This window comes from Procambarus clarkii, chromosome 35 (assembly GCF_040958095.1).
Source record: "Procambarus clarkii isolate CNS0578487 chromosome 35, FALCON_Pclarkii_2.0, whole genome shotgun sequence".
In the NCBI taxonomy this organism is placed as follows: domain Eukaryota; kingdom Metazoa; phylum Arthropoda; class Malacostraca; order Decapoda; family Cambaridae; genus Procambarus; species Procambarus clarkii.
Window position 1 is genome coordinate 27,491,572 of NC_091184.1, and position 27,734 is coordinate 27,519,305.

The following is a 27,734-nucleotide window of genomic DNA, read 5'->3' on the forward strand; positions in this document are numbered from 1 at the left end:
AACAACCAGGTACCCATTCACTGCTGGGTGAACAGAGGCTACAGTTAAGGATTGGCGCCCGGTTAATCCTCCCCGGCCAGGATTCGAACCCAAGGCAAGGCGCTTGCGAAACGCCAAGCGAGTGTCTTACCACTGCGCCACGGGGACTAAGTTCTTGCTTACTGAGAATAAATAAATAATTACTAAAATTGTAAGTGTTTGTATTATTATCAACATCACTGCATCATATGTGAGGCTGCATGTAAATCAGGAGAAGGGTGTTCTATTCTGTGAATGACCATTCCAGGCTTTTTAGCTGTTTAGGAAACAACTGTGTAGTGTAGTGGTAAGTGGTAAGTGGTAAGTGTAGTGTAGTGGTGTAGTGGTAAGACACTCGCCTGGCGTTCCGCGAGCGCTATGTCATGGGTTCGTATCCTGGCCGGGGAGGATTTACTGGGCGCAAATCCTTAACTGTAGCCTCTGTTTAACGCAACAGTAAAATGTGTACTTGGATGAAAAAACGATTCTTCGCGGCGGGGATCGTATTCCAGGGACCTGCCCGAAACGCTACGCGTACTAGTGGCTGTACAAGAATGTAACAACTCTTGTATATATCTCAAAAAAAAAAAAAAAAAAAAAAAAAAAAAACAACTAGACAGAAGAAACGAGTGCTATTAACTAATCCCATTCAGATAGCATAGGGATTAATTTAAATTAAGTACAACCAAATTAATTTAGTACACCTTAAACTTGAATAACACTAAAGTACAATTCCTGCTCTATGTGAATTAACACAAACACCGTAATCCCCCACTGTGGGAAGTGTGTGAAAATTTAATTTACAGTTTATAATAATAATTAGTAATAATATATTACTAATATTATTATATTATTAATATTATATATAATATTATATATAATATATATATTATATATATATATTATATATAATATATATAATATAATATTATAATATTAATTATATTATAATTAGTAATAATGTTTTACTGTCCACTATAATATATAGTTCACTTACGAAAGAAAATAAATAAACGTAGCCATATAATCCCACATTCCAATCCCTGATCTTCAACTTCACCCTCACTAGCACTAAGGTGGTGAAAGCACTTGGGCTGGACGGTAGAGCGACCTCTCGTCGCTCTACGGTCTCGTTTCATGCAGGTCGGGGTTCAATCCTCGACCGTCCAAGTGGTTGGGCACCATTCCTTCCCCCCCTTCCCCCCAACCGTCCCATCCAAAATCCTTATCCTGACATATTCCAAGTGCTATATAGTCGTAATGGCTTGGCACTTTCCCTGATAGTGAGACTGTATAGTCCCACTAGCTTAGCGTTTTCTCTCGATTATTATCTTCCCTTTGGAGATATCAGGTCTTCTGTTTTGATTGTTGTGTGGCTGGTTAATGATTTGTTATCTTATTAGTTGATTTGGGTTATATTGCTGCATGGTTAATGGCATAATAAGAGCCTATGTATACAACTCTTAACTTGCGAAAGCTAAGATATTTGAGTGGGCAGCAATTGAGGAACTGAAGGCAACTCATTTTTTTTTTTTTTTTTTTTTTTTGTTGAGATATATACAAGAGTTGTTACATTCTTGTAGAGCCACTAGTACGCGTAGCGTTTCGGGCAAGTCCTTAATCCTATGGTCCCTGGAATACGATCCCCTGCCGCGAAGAATCGTTTTTTCATCCAAGTACACATTTTACTGTCGCGTTAAACAGAGGCTACAGTTAAGGAATTGCGCCCAGTAAATCCTCCCCGGCCAGGATACGAACCCATGACATAGCGCTCGCGGAACGCCAGGCGAGTGTCTTCCCACTACACCACGGAGACTCATGGAGTATTGCCAGTACTGGTTGTACACTGACACATCATTGTCAGGCCTTGTTACGATTATTTCAATCTTATTATTAGTTGGCAAGGCTGAGAATTCACATTTTGATACAAATTTAATTCCTGGCCACACCCAATAACCTTGCTGACCGAACCACAAAGATATATAGAATCCACTGCTGTAAATAGGCTTCATTAAATATAATGTCAGTTGTAACTTACAGTTCATTTTCCTTCTGAAGAAGTGAAAAAAGTTGAAATTGCATTCTAAAAATAAGTTGCTACTTTTCCAGAGTAATATCCATGTAACCTATATCAACTGTGAAAGTCATTTACAGGGCATCAGTTGCCCAAAGTACTTACCAAAAGAGCTTTGAGCTTCGATGTTTGCGCCTGCGTCTAAGAGAACCTTTATAACGTTGACATGACCCCATAAGGCTGCCCTGTGTAGAGGTCTCCACAACCCTACTGAAGCTTCAATGTTTGCTCCAGACCTGATCAAAGTACTCGCTACTTGTGCATTACCCACGTAGCTGGCACAGTGTAGTGGGCCCCAACCTGTAAGCAAATTGGAAATGCTCTGAGGTACAAGAAAGTAGAAAATCAGAAGCTATAGGAAATTCACCATTTAAAAACATTTGGCAAGATACTTGAAAAACAAGAGTAATGGGAATATAGAAGTATCAATGGAAATGGTATAAGATAATTGGGATTATATAATGATTAATTAATAGTATGTAATGAGAACTATGCAAGGGCATAAGAATTTAGCAAAATCTGTTGGATTTAAAAATATATAAATTTTGAAATTTTATAATATTTGTTTGTGCCTGTCATAAGATTTTTCTGTTATAAGTATCTACCATAAATAAGATGCAATACAGTATTACAGAACTAACCATTATTGTCTGAAGCCTCAATATCAGCGCCTTCCTGCACCAGCAAGGTAACGAGGCTCTCTTGACCCCACCGACACGCCAGGTGCAATGGCCTCTCTCCTGCTCGCGGTACATGCAAGGAAGCATCGCAGAATTACTGTGTTGCCTAATAAAATAGCCTCTGCTTATGCCAAATTAAAGGAAAAGTGCAACAGTATTACAATTATTAGCAACATTTTGCATTTCCCCTCAGCTTAAAAAGGGGCCTCGTAGCCTGGTGGATAGCGCGCAGGACTCGTAATTCTGTGGCGCGGGTTCGATTCCCGCACGAGGTAGAAACAAATGGGCAAAGTTTCTTTCACCCTGAATGCCCCTGTTACCTAGCAGTAAATAGGTACCTGGGTGTTAGTCAGCTGTCATGGGCTGCTTCCTGGGGGTGGAGGCCTGGTCGAGGACCGGGCCGCGGGGACACTAAAGCCCCGAAATCATCTCAAGATAACCTCAAGATAACACAATGTTGGTCCCATTGTTTTAACTGTAGATGTCTGATGTTGATCTCTCGTCATAATTTATTTAATTTATTTGTGATTAAAACTTAGAAAAATGCAGTGGACAATAAGTGAAAAGGTGCACAGTCTTAAACAGAGAAATATGAAATATGCGTAGTGACTGGCGAACATTTGGAGATAATTTGATACATTTTGAGTTATCATAATTATAGTGCGGTAATGATGGTAGAAAAATTTGATCATTCTTTGTTTTGCTTTTGTGTTGAGATAAAGGCTGAGCAATTTTTTATTTAAATTGCAAAGGAGATTCATGTTTTGGGTGACTATTGCATGGCATATTTGCATAGATTTAGATAAACTCTTGGAATATCAGATAAATTCTTACACATGTTCTTTTACAGTCCTCTTGGAAGAGTTTCCAGTTAGGAATAGTTTTGAGGTATAAGGCTTTGTGAGGGTAAACAATGCATGTAGAGAATGTACGTAGTAGCATGATTAGGGATATGAACAGAGGGGCCTCGTAGCCTGGTGGGGGGCCTCGTAGCCTGGTGGATAGCGCGCAGGACTCGTAATTCTGTGGCGCGGGTTCGATTCCCGCACGAGGCAGAAACAAATGGGCAAAGTTTCTTTCACCCTAAGTGCCCCTGTTACCTAGCAGTAAATAGGTACCTGGGAGTTAGTCAGCTGTCACGGACTGCTTCCTGGGGTGTGTGTGTGTGTGGTGCGAAAAAAAAAAAAAAAAAAAAAGTTAGTTGTCAGTTGATTGACAGTTGAGAGGCGGGCCGAAAGAGCAAAGCTCAACCCCCGCAAAAACACAACTAGTAAACAGAGGGGCTGTATGAAGCCTGAAGACTGAGTATGTTTTAGTTCTGTTAGCTGATTTTTCCCGGGTGATGATGGGCTGGAGGTAGGTTGTGATGGGTAATCCCTATGCACAAATACCGTAAGTTAGATAGGGATATAGTGTGAGAAGGGCATAGTTTGGGGACGTAATATTTCATCTTTTAAAGTATGTTTAAAACTGTTTTAGCTACTTTTTTGGCTGTGTTGAATGTGAGTGTTGAAGTTAACAAGAAGTGTTGTACAAGCCCACAAGGATTCCTTCACTTCTATTATTCTCAGAGTTTTATGTTATTTAATGATTCTGAAACTTAGGGGCAAGTTTCAGTACTTGGAACAAGAAGTTTTATTCTTAGAAATGAATAATACATTGGTTTTAAACATTTTTTGTTAAAACATAATAATTAAAATTATGATGAATTCCCGTTAATATAACCAGCATTCGTGTAACAATATATAACTTTCACAATAGAAGTATTCTTAAAACACGCTCAAAAATAGTAATTGAATTTAATATCTGTTTCTCTTCAGTCAAAATCATCCTTACCAGATGTATCGGAGAGAGCGAGACAAATGCCGGTTCATACTCATTAGTCTATTACCAGTCAATACAGTGGATATTATTTCCAAAATACACTTTCTCATACCGAACATTGGCAATAGTAGTGAACAGTCAACCATGATACCTGGTGCTGCTGTTGAGCAAAGGGTGACGACAGAGGTAGGCTGTATTTGCCCGGCAGGACTGGTTCCCGAAATGAAAAGCAAAACGAAGTTGTTTGTTGGTTTGCTAAAGGCGAGTTATAGACGAGGGGTATTAGTGATATTTTTAAGTTGAGATATGAAGGAAAGACTCAGCACAACTTTTATTTCGAGACACCGACATAGTTCGTAATAATATGGTTTACACTCCTGCTTCCAATGCTGCTGGTGTCTACTCTATTTCCTAGTTCTCTTGTCCTCTCTAATATTTTGGTGAAATTGGTTGTACACATAATAACTTAACACAAAAGAAGTGTTCAGTCTGCAGACATTAACAATTCTCTGTTCCGGCATATTAGGAACTCTAGTCATCCTATAGATTCGTCTTCTAAAATAATCTTTCCTGATCTTTAAGGGGGCAAATCACAGGAAAATAAAAAATAATAATAGAAAATTTTAGAAAAATATGTGTTCCCTAGGCAACCCTATAGTGTTGTGTTATTGTGATTATTATCTTATTTTCCCATGTTATTTCGAGCCCGACCTCAGACCAAAACTTCTAGCATGAGCAACCACCACACCCTTCCCTACCCTTCAAACTACCTGTATTATTGTCCATATATATTATTGTGTTTAAAGTAATTAGGATAGGTTGGGGTAGGCTAGTGTTAATATATCTTAATATATATTACTGTGCATAAGATACTGTAATTAGGATAGGTTAGGGTAGGCTAGTGTTAATACATCCTAATATGGCTTAGGAAATGCCGCAATGATATACAATGTGGCCCGAGTAATGTATTGGTGTAATTAAAATCTCATCTTTTAAGAACTGAAGAGTTTAAACATCTTGCTTGCATAATTATTACGTATGGCTAAGATGAAGAATTACAGAAAAAATATAATTGGAAAGGTTAGAAATATACAACATTGGGGGGATAAAAATTTTGCACTTGGGTGCTAATGTGATTGTAATGTGAGCATCACCTCTAGCAGAGAGTCATGATCGAACAGGAATATTAGAAGCATTGTAACTTTTTAAATTAAATTAAAAATTAAATTTAAAATTTAATTTTTTTTTAAATTTAAAATTTAAAATTTAAAAAAAATTTAAAATTTAAAAATTTAAAAATTTAAAATTTAAAATTTAAAAAAATTAAAAAAAAATTAAAATTTAATTTTTAAAAAATTAAATTAAATTTAAAATTAAAAGAATGTTTTCAGAACTATATATTGTAATTAATATATATTTACTGCTATGTTGGAGATTTTGATGGGTCATGTCCAATTTGCTAGCGTGGAAATTAACAGAAAACGAGAATTATTAAAGCGGGGGAGGGAGTTGGGTCAATGTAACAGCCCCATAAGTGCAATTATGCACTGCTTATTACAGTAAGAAAGTGTACTTATTACACTTAGTATTAAATCGTACTGTCAATTCGGAGGATGGGTTGGTAATAAGTCAATATTTGTTGCTGCTTTGATTGATTGAGTATATATACCAAAGAGATCAGGGTGAATGTGAATAGAGACCAGTAAGCCTTCAGCGGTTTCTCTTAATTCACATAGAATGGATATAAATAGATGTAGTTAAGTATGGTAACTAATAGGCAGACACATATCAATTGAAAATAGCGGCTATTGCTAACATTAAAATTGTGCTCCTGTCCAAACATCTGACACCCATCTCTCACAACTTGAAAATATATTCAGCTCAATAATACCAATTAAGTTCGTTAATCAATTAAGTTCGTTAATCAAATTATGACACATGAAAATTACAACTGCACCATCCTTGCTCTCACTGATGCAAATTGGTCAATGATGTGGTCAAAGTCCGGGTTTTGTTCAGTTTCATCTCTATCTACACATAGCAGAGGAAGATCACAGTCTACCTTGACCCAGGGAGGCTCTCAGATACGAAAGTATTTGTTTTAATTTGCTGAATGATCTCTCACCGCTGGGGGATGGAAACCGCGATGGTTAGCATTATCTGAATTTCAATACGAAGATTTGGGAAGATGCTCTCATCTCAATACTGAAGACAGATTATACACCTGCAGAAAATTCTCCTTTCATTCTCCGAAGATAGCTTATCTGACTTTAATAGAATTTAATGCTCAGTGGCGCTCCCTTCAAGTGGGGCCCAGGGCACGTTGCCATACCCAAAATATGCCACTGGTGGCGCCCAGGGCACGTTGCCATAATTGTCATACCCTACATACGCGACTGCCAAAAGACCTTTTGCAATGTCCTTTATTCTCAGATGCTTATTATGAGTGAGATGATAAGGTGTACTTGATTGATTGTGTAATGCATAGGATGGATTTGACCCATAAGCGGGTCACTAATATCAGGGGAGACAATGACCGACCCATGCCTGGGTCACTAATATCAGGGGAGACAATGACAGACCCATGCCTGGGTCACTAATATCAGGGGAGACAATGACAGACCCATGCCTGGGTCACTAATATCAGGGGAGGCAGTGACCGACCCATACCTGGGTCACTAATAACAGGGGAGGCAATGACAGACCCATGCCTGGGTCACTAATATCAGGGGAGGCAATGACCGACCCATACCTGGGTCACTAATAACAGGGGAGACAGTGACCGACCCATACCTGGGTCACTAATATCAGGGGAGACAATGACCGACCCATACCTGGGTCACTAATATCAGGGGAGACAATGACCGACCCATACCTGGGTCACTAATATCAGGGGAGGCAATGACCGACCCATACCTGGGTCACTAATATCAGGGGAGGCAATGACCGACCCATACCTGGGTCACTAATATCAGGGGAGACAATGACCGACCCATACCTGGGTCACTAATATCAGGGGAGACAATGACCGACCCATACCTGGGTCACTAATATCAGGGGAGGCAATGACCGACCCATACCTGGGTCACTAATAACAGGGGAGACAGTGACCGACCCATGCCTGGGTCACTAATATCAGGGGAGGCAATGACCGACCCATGCCTGGGTCACTAATATTAGGGGAGGCAATGACCGACCCATGCCTGGGTCACTAATATCAGGGGAGACAGTGACCGACCCATACCTGGGTCACTAATACCGCCTGTGATATATGGGCCAATAGATTTGCAGTATCCTACATTCTTATGTTCAGTCTTTAACTAGGCAACGACAAAAATATTTGATACAAATAAATAACCGTTAACATGCAAATTGTTTTTGGTACAAACATATAACCTAACCTAACCTAACCTAACCTAACCTAACCTAACCTAACCTAACCTAACCTAACCTAACCTAACCTAACCTTTGAATAGTCACTGAACAATATTGCAGGACTAGGAAAACTAAACTGAAAATATATGACTGGAAATTACTTTTGGAATAAAATTAATTAAAAATTTTGGGAAGATTACAACCAGTTGACGTCATTCACAGAAAATTTAAACAGAGCTTCAACGTTCAGTCGACCTTTCGGGAAACAAAGGCGTCCAGCTCAAAGAAAATGAGAAATGCACGTCGTCGTCTCATTTTACACTACTGTGGGTCACCATGTCTCTATCGGTCTCGAGAGAACAGGAAGCCGGCGGCTTGTCGAAGGTCACCTGATTTGTTCTGATAATTCTACCAAGCTAGAATTTGAAATTCAGCAGCGTTTGGCATTTACGGTTTTGGCAAGTAAGCAGTTGTACATGTAACAACGCTATGGGTGAAAAAGCATCTTCTGTTCTCTGTTCTACATTGTAACTTGTTGAGCTTCAACCCATTGATCCTTGTTCATGTTACATCTGACCTTTTGAAGAAGTGGTCTGGACCAATATCCTCCAAATTGTTCAGTATTTTTGATGAGATCCGCCTTGTTATCTCTGGTTGTCAGCCTTGAGGACCTCAACTGTTCCTGTTATGAGAGACGACTGAGTACAGATATGAATTTTGTTGCACAGCACTGAACTCTCTCCAAAGCTGATACATTTTTTTTTTTTTTTTTTTTGAGATATATACAAGAGTTGTTACATTCTTGTAGAGCCACTAGTACGCGTAGCGTTTCGGGCAAGTCCTTAATCCTATGGTCCCTGGAATACGATCCCCTGCCGCGAAGAATCGTTTTTTCATCCAAGTACACATTTTACTGTTGCGTTAAACAGAGGCTACAGTTAAGGAATTGCGCCCAGTAAATCCTCCCCGGCCAGGATACGAACCCATGACATAGCGCTCGCGGAACGCCAGGCGAGTGTCTTACCACTACACCACGGAGACTGCTACCATCTTTCTTTCAGAAAATGAAGTCTCCATGCTTGCATGCAACAGTCCAAGTCCAGACATACAGCTGAATAACTACTTTCATTTCCTTGAAGTCAAAATTTCGTTTGACTATTCTTAGGATTTAGTTTTTTTTTTTTAACTTCAACTCAAACCTGTTGTGCAACTTTTAGTGATTGGTACATTCTGATTCCAAGGTACATTTGTTCATTTATCTGCTGCAAGCTAGTGTTGTTGATTTGGTAGTTGTGACGTGGGTTGTTATACCCCGCAGATAAGGTCTCGCACTTAGTCGATATTAAAAATCATTTGCCTGTCTTCCAACCATCTTCTTGAGGTTATCTTGAGATGATTTCGGGGCTTTTTTTTTTAGTGTCCCCGCGGCCCGGTCCTCGACCAGGCCTCCACCCCCAGGAAGCAGCCCGTGACAGCTGACTAACACCCAGGTACCTATTTTACTGCTAGGTAACAGAGGCATAGGGTGAAAGAAACTCTGCCCATTGTTTCTCGCCGGCGCCTGGGATCGAACCCAGGACCACAGGATCACAAGTCCAGCGTGCTGTCCGCTCGGCCGACCGGCTCCCACCATTTGTGAAGTTCATGTGGATCTTTGTATAGCCTCATTTTCCTTATCACTTCCCACTCTACCATAAATCTTAATATAATTTGCAAATCTTATGATGTGGCTTAACTGTAATATCCTTATCTAACATCATTGATGTTTTTTTTTTTTTATTATTATTTTCTACCACAGACGTGGCCACACATTTACAATGCTAACCAGCATATGACAAAGAGGCTTGGCCCCAAATTGGAACCTTCCGGTACCTCGCTTAACACATTTCCCCAGTCAAACTTATTTCCTTTAAGGATGACTCTTTGTTTTAACCACTGTTTATCAACTCAACAATTTTTCCACTTATTCCGTTTGCTTATAAATTCCTTGCTAGTCTTTCATGTCGTACCTTATCAAAAGTTGTAACAAATTCAATGTATACTACGTCTACTGGAAGTCCTTTGTCTGAATAGCTGGTTACCGCTTCCAAGCAGGTTTGCTCGCAGGATTTATTTCAACCCGTTCTCGCAAATTCGTAAAGTCAATATTGACTTATTAACTACGTGCATAGGTGATATACTAAACATAATAGATACCCCTAAAAAGATTCATAGAAAACACCGACCTTACCTAACCTTGTTAGTATCTTAAGATAAGCATCTTATAGCTTCGTAATTACAATTATTACTTAACCTATACCTATTATAGGTTAGGTAATAATTGTAATTACGAAGCAATAAGATGCTTATCTTAACATACTAAGTAGGTTAGGTAAGGTCGGTGTTTTCTATGAAGCTGTTCAAGGGAAACTATTATGTTAAGTATGTCACCTATGCACATATTTAATAAGTCAATATTGACTTATTAAATTTGCGAGAACGGGTTGTGTTGTTTTAGATTCAGCTACTCAGAACAAAAAACTCCAAGTAGCACGGGCTATGGTGAGCCCGTGATGGACTTACGTGGCACAGGAGCGGGGCTGTAACGCTCGTTGCATTGTAAATCAATAAATAAATAAACGTGTAAATATCCATGTTACGTTGATTTTATTAGATTGTTCACGGCGAGGTGGTGACTGATGCCCTCCCTCAGGAGTCTCCCTGTGGGCGTGTAAATGTGAAGGGTAGGTTATCTTGAGGTTATCTTGAGATGATTTCGGGGCTTTAGTGTCCCCGCGGCCCGGTCCTTGACCAGGCCTCCACCCCCAGGAAGCAGCCCGTGACAGCTGACTAACTCCCAGGTACCTATTTACTGCTAGGTAACAGGGGCACTTAGGGTGAAAGAAACTTTGCCCATTTGTTTCTGCCTCGTGCGGGAATCGAACCCGCGCCACAGAATTACGAGTTCTGCGCGCTATCCACCAGGCTACGAGGGTAACACTGATCGCACACACCACGGGCTCACCATAGCCCGTGCTACATGAACACTTCGTTCTGAGTTGGGATAGATGTTCATGATAATGACGCGAAGTGTAAACTATGTGGTATGTTAAGGTCTCACACCCTGGCCCATTATGTTCTTGATTGTCCGTTGATTAATGTATATAGAAACACTGAGATAAGGACTGTTCCTGAACAAATAGCCTGGATGTGTCACAACGGAAAGGTTGATGATATTCTTGAGAGATATAAGAATTTTGCACCAAGATTGTAATATTTTGTTGAATTATCTGCAGGTGTCTTGCAAATTGTCTATACAGTATACCTCGGTCATAAAAGTATTTGTGTGTACGTCTGATAACATACTACTTGTGAAGGAGGAAATGTATATGTTTACCTCTCAGAATGTTTGGTAATATGTTTATTGTTTGTGATGTGTGTCTATGTATATATTAACACGTTGTACTGAACGGGGTGAGAATAGCTTGAGCTACCTCATCCCTTTGTGTGTATTTTACCTCAATAAACTTATTTCAATTTCAATTTCAATTCGTTCTGAGTAGCTAAATCTAAAACAACAACAAGAACAGCAACTGATCGCACCGTAATTTCCTTATGAGCTCTGTCTGCATTTCTTGAAAATATCGGTAACGTTTGTATAACGTCCCGATAGTACAGTGGGGTGCGTTCTCGACTCACAATTGAGAATTCCGGGATCGAATCCCGGGCGAGACAGAAATGGTTGGCTGCATTTCCTATCGCCTAATGCCTCTGTTCACCTAGCAATTTTGTACTTACTTACAAGCTGCACTTACACAATGCACTTAATGCACTAAGCACTTAGCAATGCACTTATTACAAGTTGACAGTAAGTTGTTGTGGGGTTGCCTCCTGGGCAGGGGAGGGGGGGGGGGGGACCTTGACATAAGCCTAATGTTTATGAATATACTCTGGCTGCCTGTCCCCCGACACAATAAATTATTATTGTTATTATTACTATTTCCAGTCAAGGGGGAACTATTCCTGAGTTCAGAGATTTTCTGGAAAGGCATTTCAGTGGTAGACATAGTTCTATTGTAAGTTCCTTAACGACTCTGCATTGAATTCCGACCATATCTGAGGCTTTTGAAACTTTCAGTTTGTCAATGGTTTCCCTGATTATACCGCATGTTGTGGTGACATGCCTTAATTCATTCTCTCCACCTGCATCAAACACCTGTGTGGGTATTGCCAAGTTGTCGACACTCTCTTGTGTGACCACTGATGAAAAGTGGTCAGTCTCCGTGGTGTAGTGGTAAGACACTCGCCTGGCGTTCCGCGAGCGCTATGTCATGGGTTCGTATCCTGGCCATGGAGGATTTACTGGGCGCAATTCCTTAACTGTAGCCTCTGTTTAACGCAACAGTAAAATGTGTACTTGGATGTAACAACGATTCTTCGCGGCGGGGATCGTATTCCAGGGACCATAGGATTAAGGACCTGCCCGAAACGCTACGCGTACTAGTGGCTGTACAAGAATGTAACAACTCTTGTATATATCTCAAAAAAAAAAAAAAGTGTTCATTCAGAGTGTTATCCTTTTGTCATCAATTATAATTTGTTTGGTCTCGCTTTTTAGGGGACCGACCGAGTCTTTTGTTTTGGTTTATATAGACATAGAAAGACTATGTTTATATATATAGACATAGAAAGACTATGTTTATATATATAGACATAGAAAGACTCTTTCGTTCCTTTTTGTGTCGAGTAAGTTTTCTTCCGTAGTTTCCATTGGCTGACCTGGGGCCAGATTCACGAAAGCACTTACGCAAACACTTACGAACCTGTCCATCTTTTCTCAATCTTTGGCGGCTTTGTTTACAATTATTAAACAGTTAATGAGCTCAGAAGCACCAGGAGGCTGTTTATAACAATAACAACAGTTGAATGGGAAGTTTTCATGCTTATAAATTGTTTAATAAATGTGACGAAAGCCGTCAAAAATTGAGGAAAGATGTACACGTTCGTAAGTGCTTGCGTAAGTGCTTTCGTGAATCTGGCCCCTGATTCCCTGGGTGGCTGAATTTAAGGCCCTGCTGTATATCTCATAATCTATGTTGTTCCTTGTGGATTAATGTCTGCTCCAGAGGCTCCACTTAGTTACTAGAGCTCTTATAACTGCTTGTATCATCCACTTAGTTCTCTGTCTTTTTTTTTCTCTTTTTCTTGACATATATTTCTGAACAAACTCAGTGATGACCTCTTTGAAGTTTCCCATGAAACTTCCATGTCTTGATATTCTAATAACTCCCTCCACGAGGGGGCCTCGTAGCCTGGTGGAGGGGGCCTCGTAGCCTGGTGGATAGCGCGCAGGACTCGTAATTCTGTGGCGCGGGTTCGATTCCCGCACGAGGCAGAAACAAATGGGCAAAGTTTCTTTCACCCTGAATGCCCCTGTTACCTAGCAGTAAATAGGTACCTGGGTGTTAGTCAGCTGTCACGGGCTGCTTCCTGGGGGTGGAGGCCTGGTCGAGGACCGGGCCGCGGGGACACTAAAGCCCCGAAATCATCTCAAGATAACCTCAAGATAACCTCCAGGAGGTGTTTTGCAATTGATCTCTCATTCCTTGAATGGTGAGGAGAACAGAAGAGGAAAGAAAAGAGGTGAGAGAGGGCAAGAAGAAAGGGGAAGAGAGAGGGGAGCGAGAGAGAGAGACTCAGACAGAGCTATGTTCCACAGCTAGTAGAATAGATTTTAATAACTTTTGTTTCACACTTCACAAAGCTCTACAACACATTAGTAACACTAACAGTCTTGTGTTAGTGTGTGTGCCACAAACCAAGTGAAAAGAAATTGATTGATTGATGAAGATTAAGCCACCCAAAAGGTGGCACGGGCATGAATAGCCCGTAAGTGGTGACCCTTTTAAGCCATTACCAGTATCAAGATACTGGAGATCTGTGGAGGAAAAGAAATTACAGAACTCGTTAATTTATACTAGTACTATTTAATAACTAAATAGGGGATAAATGGGGGGACGAAGCACACATATTGTATGTGCTTCGTACCCCCATTTATCCCCTATTTATTTCCAATATATCCCCTTGTCTTTTCCTTTATTGTACTTGGTTATCACCTGACCCCATTCTGGTTAATCTATAATTTCTTTTCACTTGAGAATGAACCATGGAGGTTCGAAACGTTGTGCGATTTTGTAATTAGTGTAATATATTCTTCAGTTATTCAATTCTTTTCTTCACCTAAAAACAACATGACTTTTGGTGAACTCCTCTTCCAGCTGAACCCTGATGCAGGAGCATTAGTAAGAGGGATAGAAGCCCTAAATCAGAAAATAGTAAATACGGAATATGCTGTCATATTCAATGAGACATGCATAAAAGAAACCCTGCTGCCAGTATGTCGTACCTAATAGCCAGAACGCACTTCTCAGCCTACTATGCAAGGCCCGATTTGCCTAATAAGCCAAGTTTTCATGAATTAATTGTTTTTCGACAACCTAACCTACCTAACCTAACCTAGCCTAACTTTTTTTGGCCACCTAACCTAACCTAACCTGTAAAGATAGGTTAGGTTAGGTTAGGTAGGGTTGGTTAGGTTCGGTCATATATCTACGTTAATTTTAACTCCAATAAAAAAAAATTGACCTCATACATAATGAAATGGGTAGCTTTATCATTTCATAAGAAAAAATTAGAGAAAATATATTAATTCAGGAAAACTTTGCTTATTAGGCAAATCGGGCCTTCCATAGTAGGCCGAAAAGTGCGTTCCGGCTACTAGGTACGACATATATATATATATATATATATATATATATATATATATATATATATATGAATGAAAACTCACACCCCAGAAGTGACTCGAACCCATACTCCCAGAAGCAACGCAACTGGTAACTACAGGGCGCCTTAATCCGCTTGACCATCACGGCCGTCAAAAGGAAGTGATAGCCGAGGCTATTTGAGCCACTTCCCCGACGGCAACTCGGATGGTAATCTTGGGCATAGCATTTCACCAAATCACCTCATTCTTTGGGGCACACGTGAGGAACACAAATGCGAACAAGCCTGAATGGTCCCCAGGACTATATGCGAATGAAAACTCACACCCCAGAAGTGACTCGAACCCATACTCCCAGAAGCAACGCAACTGGTAACTACAGGGCGCCTTAATCCGCTTGACCATCACGGCCGTCAAAAGGAAGTGATAGCCGAGGCTATTTGAGCCACTTCCCCGACGGCAACTCGGATGGTAATCTTGGGCATAGCATTTCACCAAATCACCTCATTCTTTGGGGCACACGTGAGGAACACAAATGCGAACAAGCCTGAATGGTCCCCAGGACTATATGCGAATGAAAACTCACACCCCAGAAGTGACTCGAACCCATACTCCCAGAAGCAACGCAACTGGTAACTACAGGGCGCCTTAATCCGCTTGACCATCACGGCCGTCAAAAGGAAGTGATAGCCGAGGCTATTTGAGCCACTTCCCCGACGGCAACTCGGATGGTAATCTTGGGCATAGCATTTCACCAAATCACCTCATTCTTTGGGGCACACGTGAGGAACACAAATGCGAACAAGCCTGAATGGTCCCCAGGACTATATGCGAATGAAAACTCACACCCCAGAAGTGACTCGAACCCATACTCCCAGAAGCAACGCAACTGGTAACTACAGGGCGCCTTAATCCGCTTGACCATCACGGCCGTCAAAAGGAAGTGATAGCCGAGGCTATTTGAGCCACTTCCCCGACGGCAACTCGGATGGTAATCTTGGGCATAGCATTTCACCAAATCACCTCATTCTTTGGGGCACACGTGAGGAACACAAATGCGAACAAGCCTGAATGGTCCCCAGGACTATATGCGAATGAAAACTCACACCCCAGAAGTGACTCGAACCCATACTCCCAGAAGCAACGCAACTGGTAACTACAGGGCGCCTTAATCCGCTTGACCATCACGGCCGTCAAAAGGAAGTGATAGCCGAGGCTATATTGAGCCACTTCCCCAACGGCAACTCGGATGGTAATCTTGGGCATAGCATTTCACCAAATCACCTCATTCTTTGGGGCACACGTGAGGAACACAAATGCGAACAAGCCTGAATGGTCCCCAGGACTATATGCGAATGAAAACTCACACCCCAGAAGTGACTCGAACCCATACTCCCAGAAGCAACGCAACTGGTAACTACAGGGCGCCTTAATCCGCTTGACCATCACGGCCGTCAAAAGGAAGTGATAGCCGAGGCTATTTGAGCCACTTCCCCGACGGCAACTCGGATGGTAATCTTGGGCATAGCATTTCACCAAATCACCTCATTCTTTGGGGCACACGTGAGGAACACAAATGCGAACAAGCCTGAATGGTCCCCAGGACTATATGCGAATGAAAACTCACACCCCAGAAGTGACTCGAACCCATACTCCCAGAAGCAACGCAACTGGTAACTACAGGGCGCCTTAATCCGCTTGACCATCACGGCCGTCAAAAGGAAGTGATAGCCGAGGCTATTTGAGCCACTTCCCCGACGGCAACTCGGATGGTAATCTTGGGCATAGCATTTCACCAAATCACCTCATTCTTTGGGGCACACGTGAGGAACACAAATGCGAACAAGCCTGAATGGTCCCCAGGACTATATGCGAATGAAAACTCACACCCCAGAAGTGACTCGAACCCATACTCCCAGAAGCAACGCAACTGGTAACTACAGGGCGCCTTAATCCGCTTGACCATTAAGTTTTCATTCGCATATAGTCCTGGGGACCATTCAGGCTTGTTCGCATTTGTGTTCCTCACGTGTGCCCCAAAGAATGAGGTGATTTGGTGAAATGCTATGCCCAAGATTACCATCCGAGTTGCCGTCGGGGAAGTGGCTCAAATAGCCTCGGCTATCACTTCCTTTTGACGGCCGTGATGGTCAAGCGGATTAAGGCGCCCTGTAGTTACCAGTTGCGTTGCTTCTGGGAGTATGGGTTCGAGTCACTTCTGGGGTGTGAGTTTTCATTCGCATATAGTCCTGGGGACCATTCAGGCTTGTTCGCATTTGTGTTCCTCACGTGTGCCCCAAAGAATGAGGTGATTTGGTGAAATGCTATGCCCAAGATTACCATCCGAGTTGCCGTCGGGGAAGTGGCTCAAATAGCCTCGGCTATCACTTCCTTTTGACGGCCGTGATGGTCAAGCGGATTAAGGCGCCCTGTAGTTACCAGTTGCGTTGCTTCTGGGAGTATGGGTTCGAGTCACTTCTGGGGTGTGAGTTTTCATTCGCATATAGTCCTGGGGACCATTCAGGCTTGTTCGCATTTGTGTTCCTCACGTGTGCCCCAAAGAATGAGGTGATTTGGTGAAATGCTATGCCCAAGATTACCATCCGAGTTGCCGTCGGGGAAGTGGCTCAAATAGCCTCGGCTATCACTTCCTTTTGACGGCCGTGATGGTCAAGCGGATTAAGGCGCCCTGTAGTTACCAGTTGCGTTGCTTCTGGGAGTTTGGGTTCGAGTCACTTCTGGGGTGTGAGTTTTCATTCGCATATAGTCCTGGGGACCATTCAGGCTTGTTCGCATTTGTGTTCCTCACGTGTGCCCCAAAGAATGAGGTGATTTGGTGAAATGCTATGCCCAAGATTACCATCCGAGTTGCCGTCGGGGAAGTGGCTCAAATAGCCTCGGCTATCACTTCCTTTTGACGGCCGTGATGGTCAAGCGGATTAAGGCGCCCTGTAGTTACCAGTTGCGTTGCTTCTGGGAGTATGGGTTCGAGTCACTTCTGGGGTGTGAGTTTTCATTCGCATATAGTCCTGGGGACCATTCAGGCTTGTTCGCATTTGTGTTCCTCACGTGTGCCCCAAAGAATGAGGTGATTTGGTGAAATGCTATGCCCAAGATTACCATCTGAGTTGCCGTCGGGGAAGTGGCTCAAATAGCCTCGGCTATCACTTCCTTTTGACGGCCGTGATGGTCAAGCGGATTAAGGCGCCCTGTAGTTACCAGTTGCGTTACTTCTGGGAGTATGGGTTCGAGTCACTTCTGGGGTGTGAGTTTTCATTCGCATATAGTCCTGGGGACCATTCAGGCTTGTTCGCATTTGTGTTCCTCACGTGTGCCCCAAAGAATGAGGTGATTTGGTGAAATGCTATGCCCAAGATTACCATCCGAGTTGCCGTCGGGGAAGTGGCTCAAATAGCCTCGGCTATCACTTCCTTTTGACGGCCGTGATGGTCAAGCGGATTAAGGCGCCCTGTAGTTACCAGTTGCGTTGCTTCTGGGAGTATGGGTTCGAGTCACTTCTGGGGTGTGAGTTTTCATTCGCATATAGTGCTGGGGACCATTCAGGCTTGTTCGCATATATATATATGCAAACAAGCCTGAATGGTCCCCAGGACTATATACAACTGAAAACTCACACCCCAGAAGTGACTCGAACCCATACTCCCACAACTGGTATGTACAGGGACGCCTTAATCCGCTTGACCATCACGACCGGACATAAGGAAGTGATAGCCGAGGCTATATGAACCACTTCCCCGCCGGCACTCGGATGGTAATCTTGGGCATAGCATTTTATCAAATCACCTCATTCTTTGGGGCACACGTGAGGAACACAAATGCAAACAAGCCTGAATGGTCCCCAGGACTATATACAACTGAAAACTCACACCCCAGAAGTGACTCGAACCCATACTCCCACAACTGGTATGTACAGGGACGCCTTAATCCGCTTGACCATCACGACCGGACATAAGGAAGTGATAGCCGAGGCTATATGAACCACTTCCCCGCCGGCACTCGGATGGTAATCTTGGGCATAGCATTTTATCAAATCACCTCATTCTTTGGGGCACACGTGAGGAACACAAATGCAAACAAGCCTGAATGGTCCCCAGGACTATATACAACTGAAAACTCACACCCCAGAAGTGACTCGAACCCATACTCCCACAACTGGTATGTACAGGGACGCCTTAATCCGCTTGACCATCACGACCGGACATAAGGAAGTGATAGCCGAGGCTATATGAACCACTTCCCCGCCGGCACTCGGATGGTAATCTTGGGCATAGCATTTTATCAAATCACCTCATTCTTTGGGGCACACGTGAGGAACACAAATGCAAACAAGCCTGAATGGTCCCCAGGACTATATACAACTGAAAACTCACACCCCAGAAGTGACTCGAACCCATACTCCCACAACTGGTATGTACAGGGACGCCTTAATCCGCTTGACCATCACGACCGGACATAAGGAAGTGATAGCCGAGGCTATATGAACCACTTCCCCGCCGGCACTCGGATGGTAATCTTGTGTTCCTCACGTGTGCCCCAAAGAATGAGGTGATTTGATAAAATGCTATGCCCAAGATTACCATCCGAGTGCCGGCGGGGAAGTGGTTCATATAGCCTCGGCTATCACTTCCTTATGTCCGGTCGTGATGGTCAAGCGGATTAAGGCGTCCCTGTACATACCAGTTGTGGGAGTATGGGTTCGAGTCACTTCTGGGGTGTGAGTTTTCAGTTGTATATAGTCCTGGGGACCATTCAGGCTTGTTTGCATTTGTGTTCCTCACGTGTGCCCCAAAGAATGAGGTGATTTGATAAAATGCTATGCCCAAGATTACCATCCGAGTGCCGGCGGGGAAGTGGTTCATATAGCCTCGGCTATCACTTCCTTATGTCCGGTCGTGATGGTCAAGCGGATTAAGGCGTCCCTGTACATACCAGTTGTGGGAGTATGGGTTCGAGTCACTTCTGGGGTGTGAGTTTTCAGTTGTATATAGTCCTGGGGACCATTCAGGCTTGTTTGCATTTGTGTTCCTCACGTGTGCCCCAAAGAATGAGGTGATTTGATAAAATGCTATGCCCAAGATTACCATCCGAGTGCCGGCGGGGAAGTGGTTCATATAGCCTCGGCTATCACTTCCTTATGTCCGGTCGTGATGGTCAAGCGGATTAAGGCGTCCCTGTACATACCAGTTGTGGGAGTATGGGTTCGAGTCACTTCTGGGGTGTGAGTTTTCAGTTGTATATAGTCCTGGGGACCATTCAGGCTTGTTTGCATTTGTGTTCCTCACGTGTGCCCCAAAGAATGAGGTGATTTGATAAAATGCTATGCCCAAGATTACCATCCGAGTGCCGGCGGGGAAGTGGTTCATATAGCCTCGGCTATCACTTCCTTATGTCCGGTCGTGATGGTCAAGCGGATTAAGGCGTCCCTGTACATACCAGTTGTGGGAGTATGGGTTCGAGTCACTTCTGGGGTGTGAGTTTTCAGTTGTATATAGTCCTGGGGACCATTCAGGCTTGTTTGCATTTGTGTTCCTCACGTGTGCCCCAAAGAATGAGGTGATTTGATAAAATGCTATGCCCAAGATTACCATCCGAGTGCCGGCGGGGAAGTGGTTCATATAGCCTCGGCTATCACTTCCTTATGTCCGGTCGTGATGGTCAAGCGGATTAAGGCGTCCCTGTACATACCAGTTGTGGGAGTATGGGTTCGAGTCACTTCTGGGGTGTGAGTTTTCAGTTGTATATAGTCCTGGGGACCATTCAGGCTTGTTTGCATTTGTGTTCCTCACGTGTGCCCCAAAGAATGAGGTGATTTGATAAAATGCTATGCCCAAGATTACCATCCGAGTGCCGGCGGGGAAGTGGTTCATATAGCCTCGGCTATCACTTCCTTATGTCCGGTCGTGATGGTCAAGCGGATTAAGGCGTCCCTGTACATACCAGTTGTGGGAGTATGGGTTCGAGTCACTTCTGGGGTGTGAGTTTTCAGTTGTATATAGTCCTGGGGACCATTCAGGCTTGTTTGCATTTGTGTTCCTCACGTGTGCCCCAAAGAATGAGGTGATTTGATAAAATGCTATGCCCAAGATTACCATCCGAGTGCCGGCGGGGAAGTGGTTCATATAGCCTCGGCTATCACTTCCTTATGTCCGGTCGTGATGGTCAAGCGGATTAAGGCGTCCCTGTACATACCAGTTGTGGGAGTATGGGTTCGAGTCACTTCTGGGGTGTGAGTTTTCAGTTATATATATATATATATATATATATATATATATATATATATATATATATATATATATATATATATATATATATATATATATATAAATATACATACATATATATACAACACAGAAATCATCGATAGATACAGCGATAGCAGGCGGCTTGACATTTGCGAGGCACTACACATCAAGAAGTCAACACCAGCAATCAACAGCCAATTATTGCACAACTATATTCTACCCACCTCAAGACTCCGCTCCAATATAGAAGCATCAAGAAATATGGACCAATAGGCTTTCTACAAACACTTCTATTCAATATCCATTGTTTCGTGTTCTGTCTTGTGTTGATGAAATTAATACCCTATTAATACTCTTGTTCTGTCTTGTGTTGATGAAATTAATACCCTATTAATACCACATCTTGTTCTGTCTTGTGTTAATGCCACATCACCCCTACCACCTCACTCAAATGTAGATATAAAATCGGAGATGCGTAAGTTCTATTCAGTTGTGTATTTGTGAACTAAAGTCTTTGAAAATGTAATAAGTTTTACGAAACGCGCTCGTGTCGCGTCAGACTAGAAATAAAAATGAATTTTGGAGAATTGATTTTTGATTTACCTCCAACAGTGAAGCGAAATGTACGAAACATTGAGAAAATTCGTGTCAGAATTATTAATCTTACTTTTTCGGTCATATTTAATAATATATGTCTACAGGAAAGACTGCTACCAAAATATGCTAATATATATATATATATATATATATATATATATATATATATATATATATATATATATATATATATATATATATTTGTGCTTTCTGGGTTCGAGGCCCACTGGTGGGTGTTGTCCAAAGATTGTTAATCTTCACTTGTGGTTTATGCAAGTATATATATATATATATATATATATATATATATATATATATATATATATATATATATATATATATATATATATATATATGTATATATATATATATATATATATATATATATATATATATATATATATATATATATATATATATATATATATATATATATATATATATATATATATATATATATATATATATTGGTATAAAACGTTCCAAGTAGCACATGCTATGGTGAGCCCGTAGTGGACTTACCTGGCACAGGAGCGGTGCTGTAAGTTGCTCTTCCCTTTAACAGTACATATTTAAATACTCTAACCTTCTTAGCAAGCGTGACCTCACTTAAGCCTACCCCGTTTTTGTTACCCCCTTTACTTTTTCTTAGCGTCCTTTATTCTTTTCCCTTTCTGTTCTTCCCACTCTTACACACTCTTATCATTCGTACTATTCTTCCAATTTGTATCATTCGTACCTTTCACCTTACCCTTCTAGAAATTACCTTCTTCTCTTATCTGCTCCCCACCTCAATCTCTTTTCTTTATTAGTTCCTTACTTCCTCTCTACCACCGTTCGCATGGTCGTCCCTCAAGAATGCCTCGACCACCTCTGCGACTACGACACCTTGAAGAAGGAAATTCGACCAGACTACGAACTTCGGGGAACTGCGATAAGGAAACCAATCCTCTTGTAACATCGGACATCTCCACCTAGACCAGCAGGACTGTGGCCAGCCCCGCCGACAGTCCTGCTGACTCCTGTGGCACTCAGCTGTGAGTGACGTGTACCCCATCAATTCACCGGTCTGACCAGCCCTATGGCCTTGGATTGGATTGGCGCGTCCACAGCCCCCATCCCCAGATCTCCAGTATAAGCTATTGGTACAGTTAATGGCTCCAAAGAGCCTCCACTTATAGGCTAACCACAGCTCATGCTACTTGAAACTATTTGTTCCGAGTAGCTGAGTCTAAAACAACAACAACTCTCTACTACGAAGGTCCTCCACCGACCAAGAGAGCGTAAGCAGTCATAGAACAACAAATGGAGAGCATCACAAGACCTACAACGACTCACATCTTCACAGACGGATCAGTTGATCAAGAAAGAGGTTCTGCTGGGGCAGCAGTTTACACTACCAACCATGAAGCTTACTGGAGCATGAATAGTGGCTGCTCAACATTGCAAACAGAACTATATGCCCTGAAGGAAGCCATAAATTATGCAATTGAGAATAATTTACATGATGTCATCATTCATTCCGACTCTAAATCTTCGCTCCAGGCATTCTTATCCAGCCAACACAGAGATAATATACAACTCACAGAAATTCTACATATAGGAAACGAAACACCCAATCTAAGGTTGTCAATCACCCTAAATTGGATATCAAGTCACACTGGCATGGATGGTAATGAAAAGGCAGACTCACTACCAAAAACTGCCACTACTCTACCTGTTGTTCAGATTAAAATACCTCAAAGTTTTTTTTTTTTTAATGTATTTTTAATTTTATCTCTCAGAATGTTCGGTAATACGTTTATTGTTTGTGATGTGTGTCTATGTATGTATTAACACGATGTACTGAACGGGGTGAGAATAGCTTGAGCTACCTCATCCCTTTGTGTGTATTTTACCTCAATAAACTTATTTCAATTTCAATTTTCAAGTTTTTCACAGATTAAGGAGCAAATCAAGAAGAAAATACTCACAACTATCAAAAGTCGCCACAGAGCCAAAGTAGCAGAAGGAAGATCCACTGCGATATGGTACGAACAAGCCACTGGTTACTCCTCTTTCAAGCACCCGGCCTGAGGTGGAACAACTTGTTGAGGGAGCCCGGGGGCACGGGGGGAATTGTGTAAAACCCTGGTGTGTGTCTTGGAGAGACTGCTGGATTCCTGTGAGGGCAGTTGCACTCCCGGTTGCAATTCTTTTACCATGTCGTTCTTTCAAGCACCCGGCCTGAGGTGGAACAACTTGTTGAGGGAGCCCGGGGGCACGGGGGGAATTGTGTAAAACCCTGGTGTGTGTCTTGGAGAGACTGCTGGATTCCTGTGAGGGCAGTTGCACTCCCGGTTGCAATTCTTTTACCATGTCGTTCTTTCAAGCACGCGGGCTGAGGTGGAACAACTTGTTGAGGGAGCCCGGGGGCACGGGGGAATTGTGTAAAACCCTGGTGTGTGTCTTGGAGAGACTGCTGGATTCCTGTGAGGGCAGTTGCACTCCCGGTTGCAATTCTTTTACCATGTCGTGGCACAGTCGATTAAGGCGCGTCTGGGATCCTCCCGGATGTAGGTTCGAATCCTCATCGCGGCCCTTGTGGATTTCTTCAATTATATGTTGATACGCTTAATACCGCATTAATATCCCCTTCGCTCCGGAAAATCACAGTAACGTGATATATCAATGAGAAAATCCACAGGAGCCGTGATGAGGATTCGAACCTATGTGCTTGGTGGTCCCAGACTTGTGGATTTTCTCATTGATATATCACGTTACTGTGATTTCTCTGTGTACTGAAAGAGTCACCTCGACCACCGCTGCGACTACGTGGTCCTTCGTCAGAGGTAGAATCATCGACATCCTCATAGAGTCCTTATCCTTATCGACAGAGGTCAAAGGCAACCTGCTCTCCTGGACCATAAACTGTCTCATAAACAAAGAAGCATAAACAGAAGGAGTACAGTCTCCGTGGTGTAGTGGTAAGACACTCGCCTGGCGTTCCGCGAGCGCTATGTCATGGGTTCGTATCCTGGCCGGGGAGGATTTACTGGGCGCAATTCCTTAACTGTAGCCTCTGTTTAACGCAACAGTAAAATGTGTACTTGGATGAAAAAACGATTCTTCGCGGCAGGGGATCGTATTCCAGGGACCATAGGATTAAGGACTTGCCCGAAACGCTACGCGTACTAGTGGCTGTACAAGAATGTAACAACTCTTGTATATATCTCAAAAAAAAAAAAAAAAAAAAAAAAGCAAGAGTAAAACTTCATGGCACAGTCTCTGAATACAAAAGACATGAAAATGGTACACTGCAAGGAGGTATTCTCAGCCCTCTTCTCTTCAACTGTTTAATGGATGAATAATGAGGCTGAAACTCCCACATCACCGCAGGCTGCTAAACTACGCGGACGACTTTGTCATCATCATAAAAGGAAGAGATGCGGAGCGCCTTGCACCCAAATGCTTAGACTGCATCAGTAAAGAGGCAAAGTAGATTGATATCAAGCTTAACCCCTCAAAGACCATGCCCATAAAAATAGTGAAGCCCAACATCAAACTCACAGTACAGGGTCAACCAATTCATTGGATGAACACTTGTCAGTATCTAGAAATAATCCTGGACACAGATAAATTTTAATGCGAGGTCACTTAAGAGAGAGAACTGCGGCCCGGACGGCAATCCTCAGGTCACTAACCTCCCTCTCTGGAGGAGCCAATCTGCAAGTCCTTCGCACATACTATGTACATGCAGTCAGATCAGTGATCGACTATGCCGCACCTTCACTCACAAGTCTATCACACCAACAGTGGAAAAGGCTTGAAGAAGCACAAAACAATGCTATGAGAGCTGTCTTGGGAGCCCTTGTGTGGACCAGACTTGAAATTCTAAGACTGGAAACGGGTTTTCCCTCTCTTCAAGAAAGAATATCTCAAAGAACAGCTACGATTATCAGTAAGATAACTATTTCTGATAACTAGATGACTTGGCCAAAACAACTTCTTGGGCTGCCAGAGCCGGAGAAGTCCTAAACAAATAAAAAGAATGATTCTTGATAAAAAGGGGGATCAAAAACTACACTTGTCCGCCACAGTGGGAGGAGCCTATCTTCAAAATAGTAATACTATAGAAGGTCTTCCGATGAAAAAGGCTGCCTATGATCCAACAACCCTAAGGCGCATCATAGAAAAGCAAATGTGCAGCATAGCAGTAGCAGGAGTCACCCACTTCTTCACAGACGGATCGGTGGACACAGAATATGAGAGTGCTGGTGCTGCTGTTTGCACGGCCAGCGTACAGGCATATTGGAGACTGGGAGGACTAGTATCATCAACCCAAACTGAGCTGTTTGCCATACAACAGGCATTCGCATATGTGATTGCCCCAAACACTCAAAATTCAATCATACACACAGACTCAAAAGCTGCACTTTAAATATTAGGAGAAAAAGTTGAACTGCATAATCTAAATGGGGCCTAACAAGCGCAAGATATAGTTAAAGAACAACACCAGGTGTCTTGTTACTAACGCTTCAATAAATAAATCCCAGTGTCTCACCTCCCATGGTTTAATGTCATGACTTAGGGAAGCTACCGAGGAAACGCTTAGAAGAGTTTCGTTTTTCTCAATACTATAGTTTTACTTAGAAGAGCCGCTCTTTATGGTTAAATGTGCACCAAAGAAAATGGGAATAAACCTTAGTAAAGCGTGAGTGTGAGACGTGTGGTATATGATATTACTCGTGTGAGTGAGTTGTTCAGAGCATTACAGAGTTATAGCTATCTTATCTACGAATGTGAATTTTATTACATGTATTTACCAAAATTTTTGCTAAGCTATATCTACCTTTTTTGTTCGTAAAATAACAATATAACAAGTAATGTATTGCAGATAAATATTTAAATAAAATGATCACTGGCTGAACGGTTAAGACGTTATTGTTAGCCTCGTTAGGTCACTGAACAACCTGTCCTCTTAAAAAGAACGTCGCTTTTGGCCGTTTGCCCGTATAGCCGAATTTGGATGTAATTTGAAAATGAAAAAAAAATGAAAATAAATTTGGGATTTTTTTTTCAACATCAGTAAGTTAAGGGTCCTCTGATAGGTTAGGTGGGCACGAAATTCTCATAAAGTTTCAAAACGGTATGAAAAACGTGAATTGAAAGTCACCTATTCTAACCTTACAGAGTCGGCCGGACGACTCGAACAGAAAACGGAAGAGTACGTCACTTTTGTGAGTCGATTTCATTTCAAATTACGTCCAAATTTGGCCATAGTGCGCATACGGGCCAAAAGTGACGTTATTTTTAAGAGGACGGGTTGAAGTATCAGTAGCATAAAAAGATAACATCAACATACCATCATCCTCTGCGCTGGCGGCCTCAATATTGGCTCCAGCCTTCAGCAGAGCGCGCGCGAAGTCTAGGTGACCATGAACTGCAGCAATATGGAGAGGAGTGCGGGTGTTAAGGCCAGGGTCGTCCACAGTGACGCCAGCAGACACCAGGGGCGACACAAGGTGGTGATGGCCCAACACCGCTGCCAATCCCAGCAGTGTGCAGCCCCCAGCACCGTCGTCTTCAGGAGGCAGCACCACACGTGCATCTCCACCAGCAACAAGTTGGTGCAGGAATCCCGTCTCGTCGCCACTCCTCACACACGCAGCCTATCAAGAGATTCATTTAAGGTATTATGGTTCACTATCAAAAACAAAACTTATTAACAGTAAAGAACGAGAATATATATATATATCCATAGCCAATAGTTTTTATATATAAATCATTCGGAAGTTCTCTACAAGGAAAAATGTGGATATAGGCTCCCAGTAGTACAGCCCGGGTCCTTCTTGACACAGTGAGTGAGCAGGGAACAAGCTTCTACTGAAGACAGATTGATGATTGATGAAGATTAAGCCACCCAAAAGGTGGCACGGGCATGAATAGCCCGTAAATGGTGGCCCTTTTGAGCCATCTGTGGAGGTGCGACTGCACCCTGCGTGACGGGAGATGTCTCCCGTGTACTGAAGACAGTCCAAGTTTCCTATATAACCCCAAGCTCTCTGGTGTGGGTAAAGTAGCTCACCCACCATATGCTCCAGCTTCAAATACACAAATTAATTTTCATATATATATATATATATATATATATATATATA

General features: G+C 42.5%; 1 protein-coding gene across 3 annotated transcripts in view; it reads right to left on the bottom strand.

Moving 5' to 3' along the window:
- Positions 1 to 27,734, bottom strand: part of LOC123768517 (serine/threonine-protein phosphatase 6 regulatory ankyrin repeat subunit B) — a 105,066-nt gene that overhangs the window by 62,874 nt on the left and 14,458 nt on the right. For all 3 annotated transcript variants that reach the window (XM_069336209.1, XM_069336207.1, XM_069336208.1), the window contains exons 2-4: positions 26,939 to 27,245; positions 2,734 to 2,832; positions 2,198 to 2,392 (exon numbers count right to left, since the gene is read on the bottom strand). In XM_069336209.1, the coding sequence (XP_069192310.1) occupies positions 2,198 to 2,392; positions 2,734 to 2,832; positions 26,939 to 27,245 (601 nt within the window). The remainder of the gene's footprint in view (positions 1 to 2,197; positions 2,393 to 2,733; positions 2,833 to 26,938; positions 27,246 to 27,734) is intronic.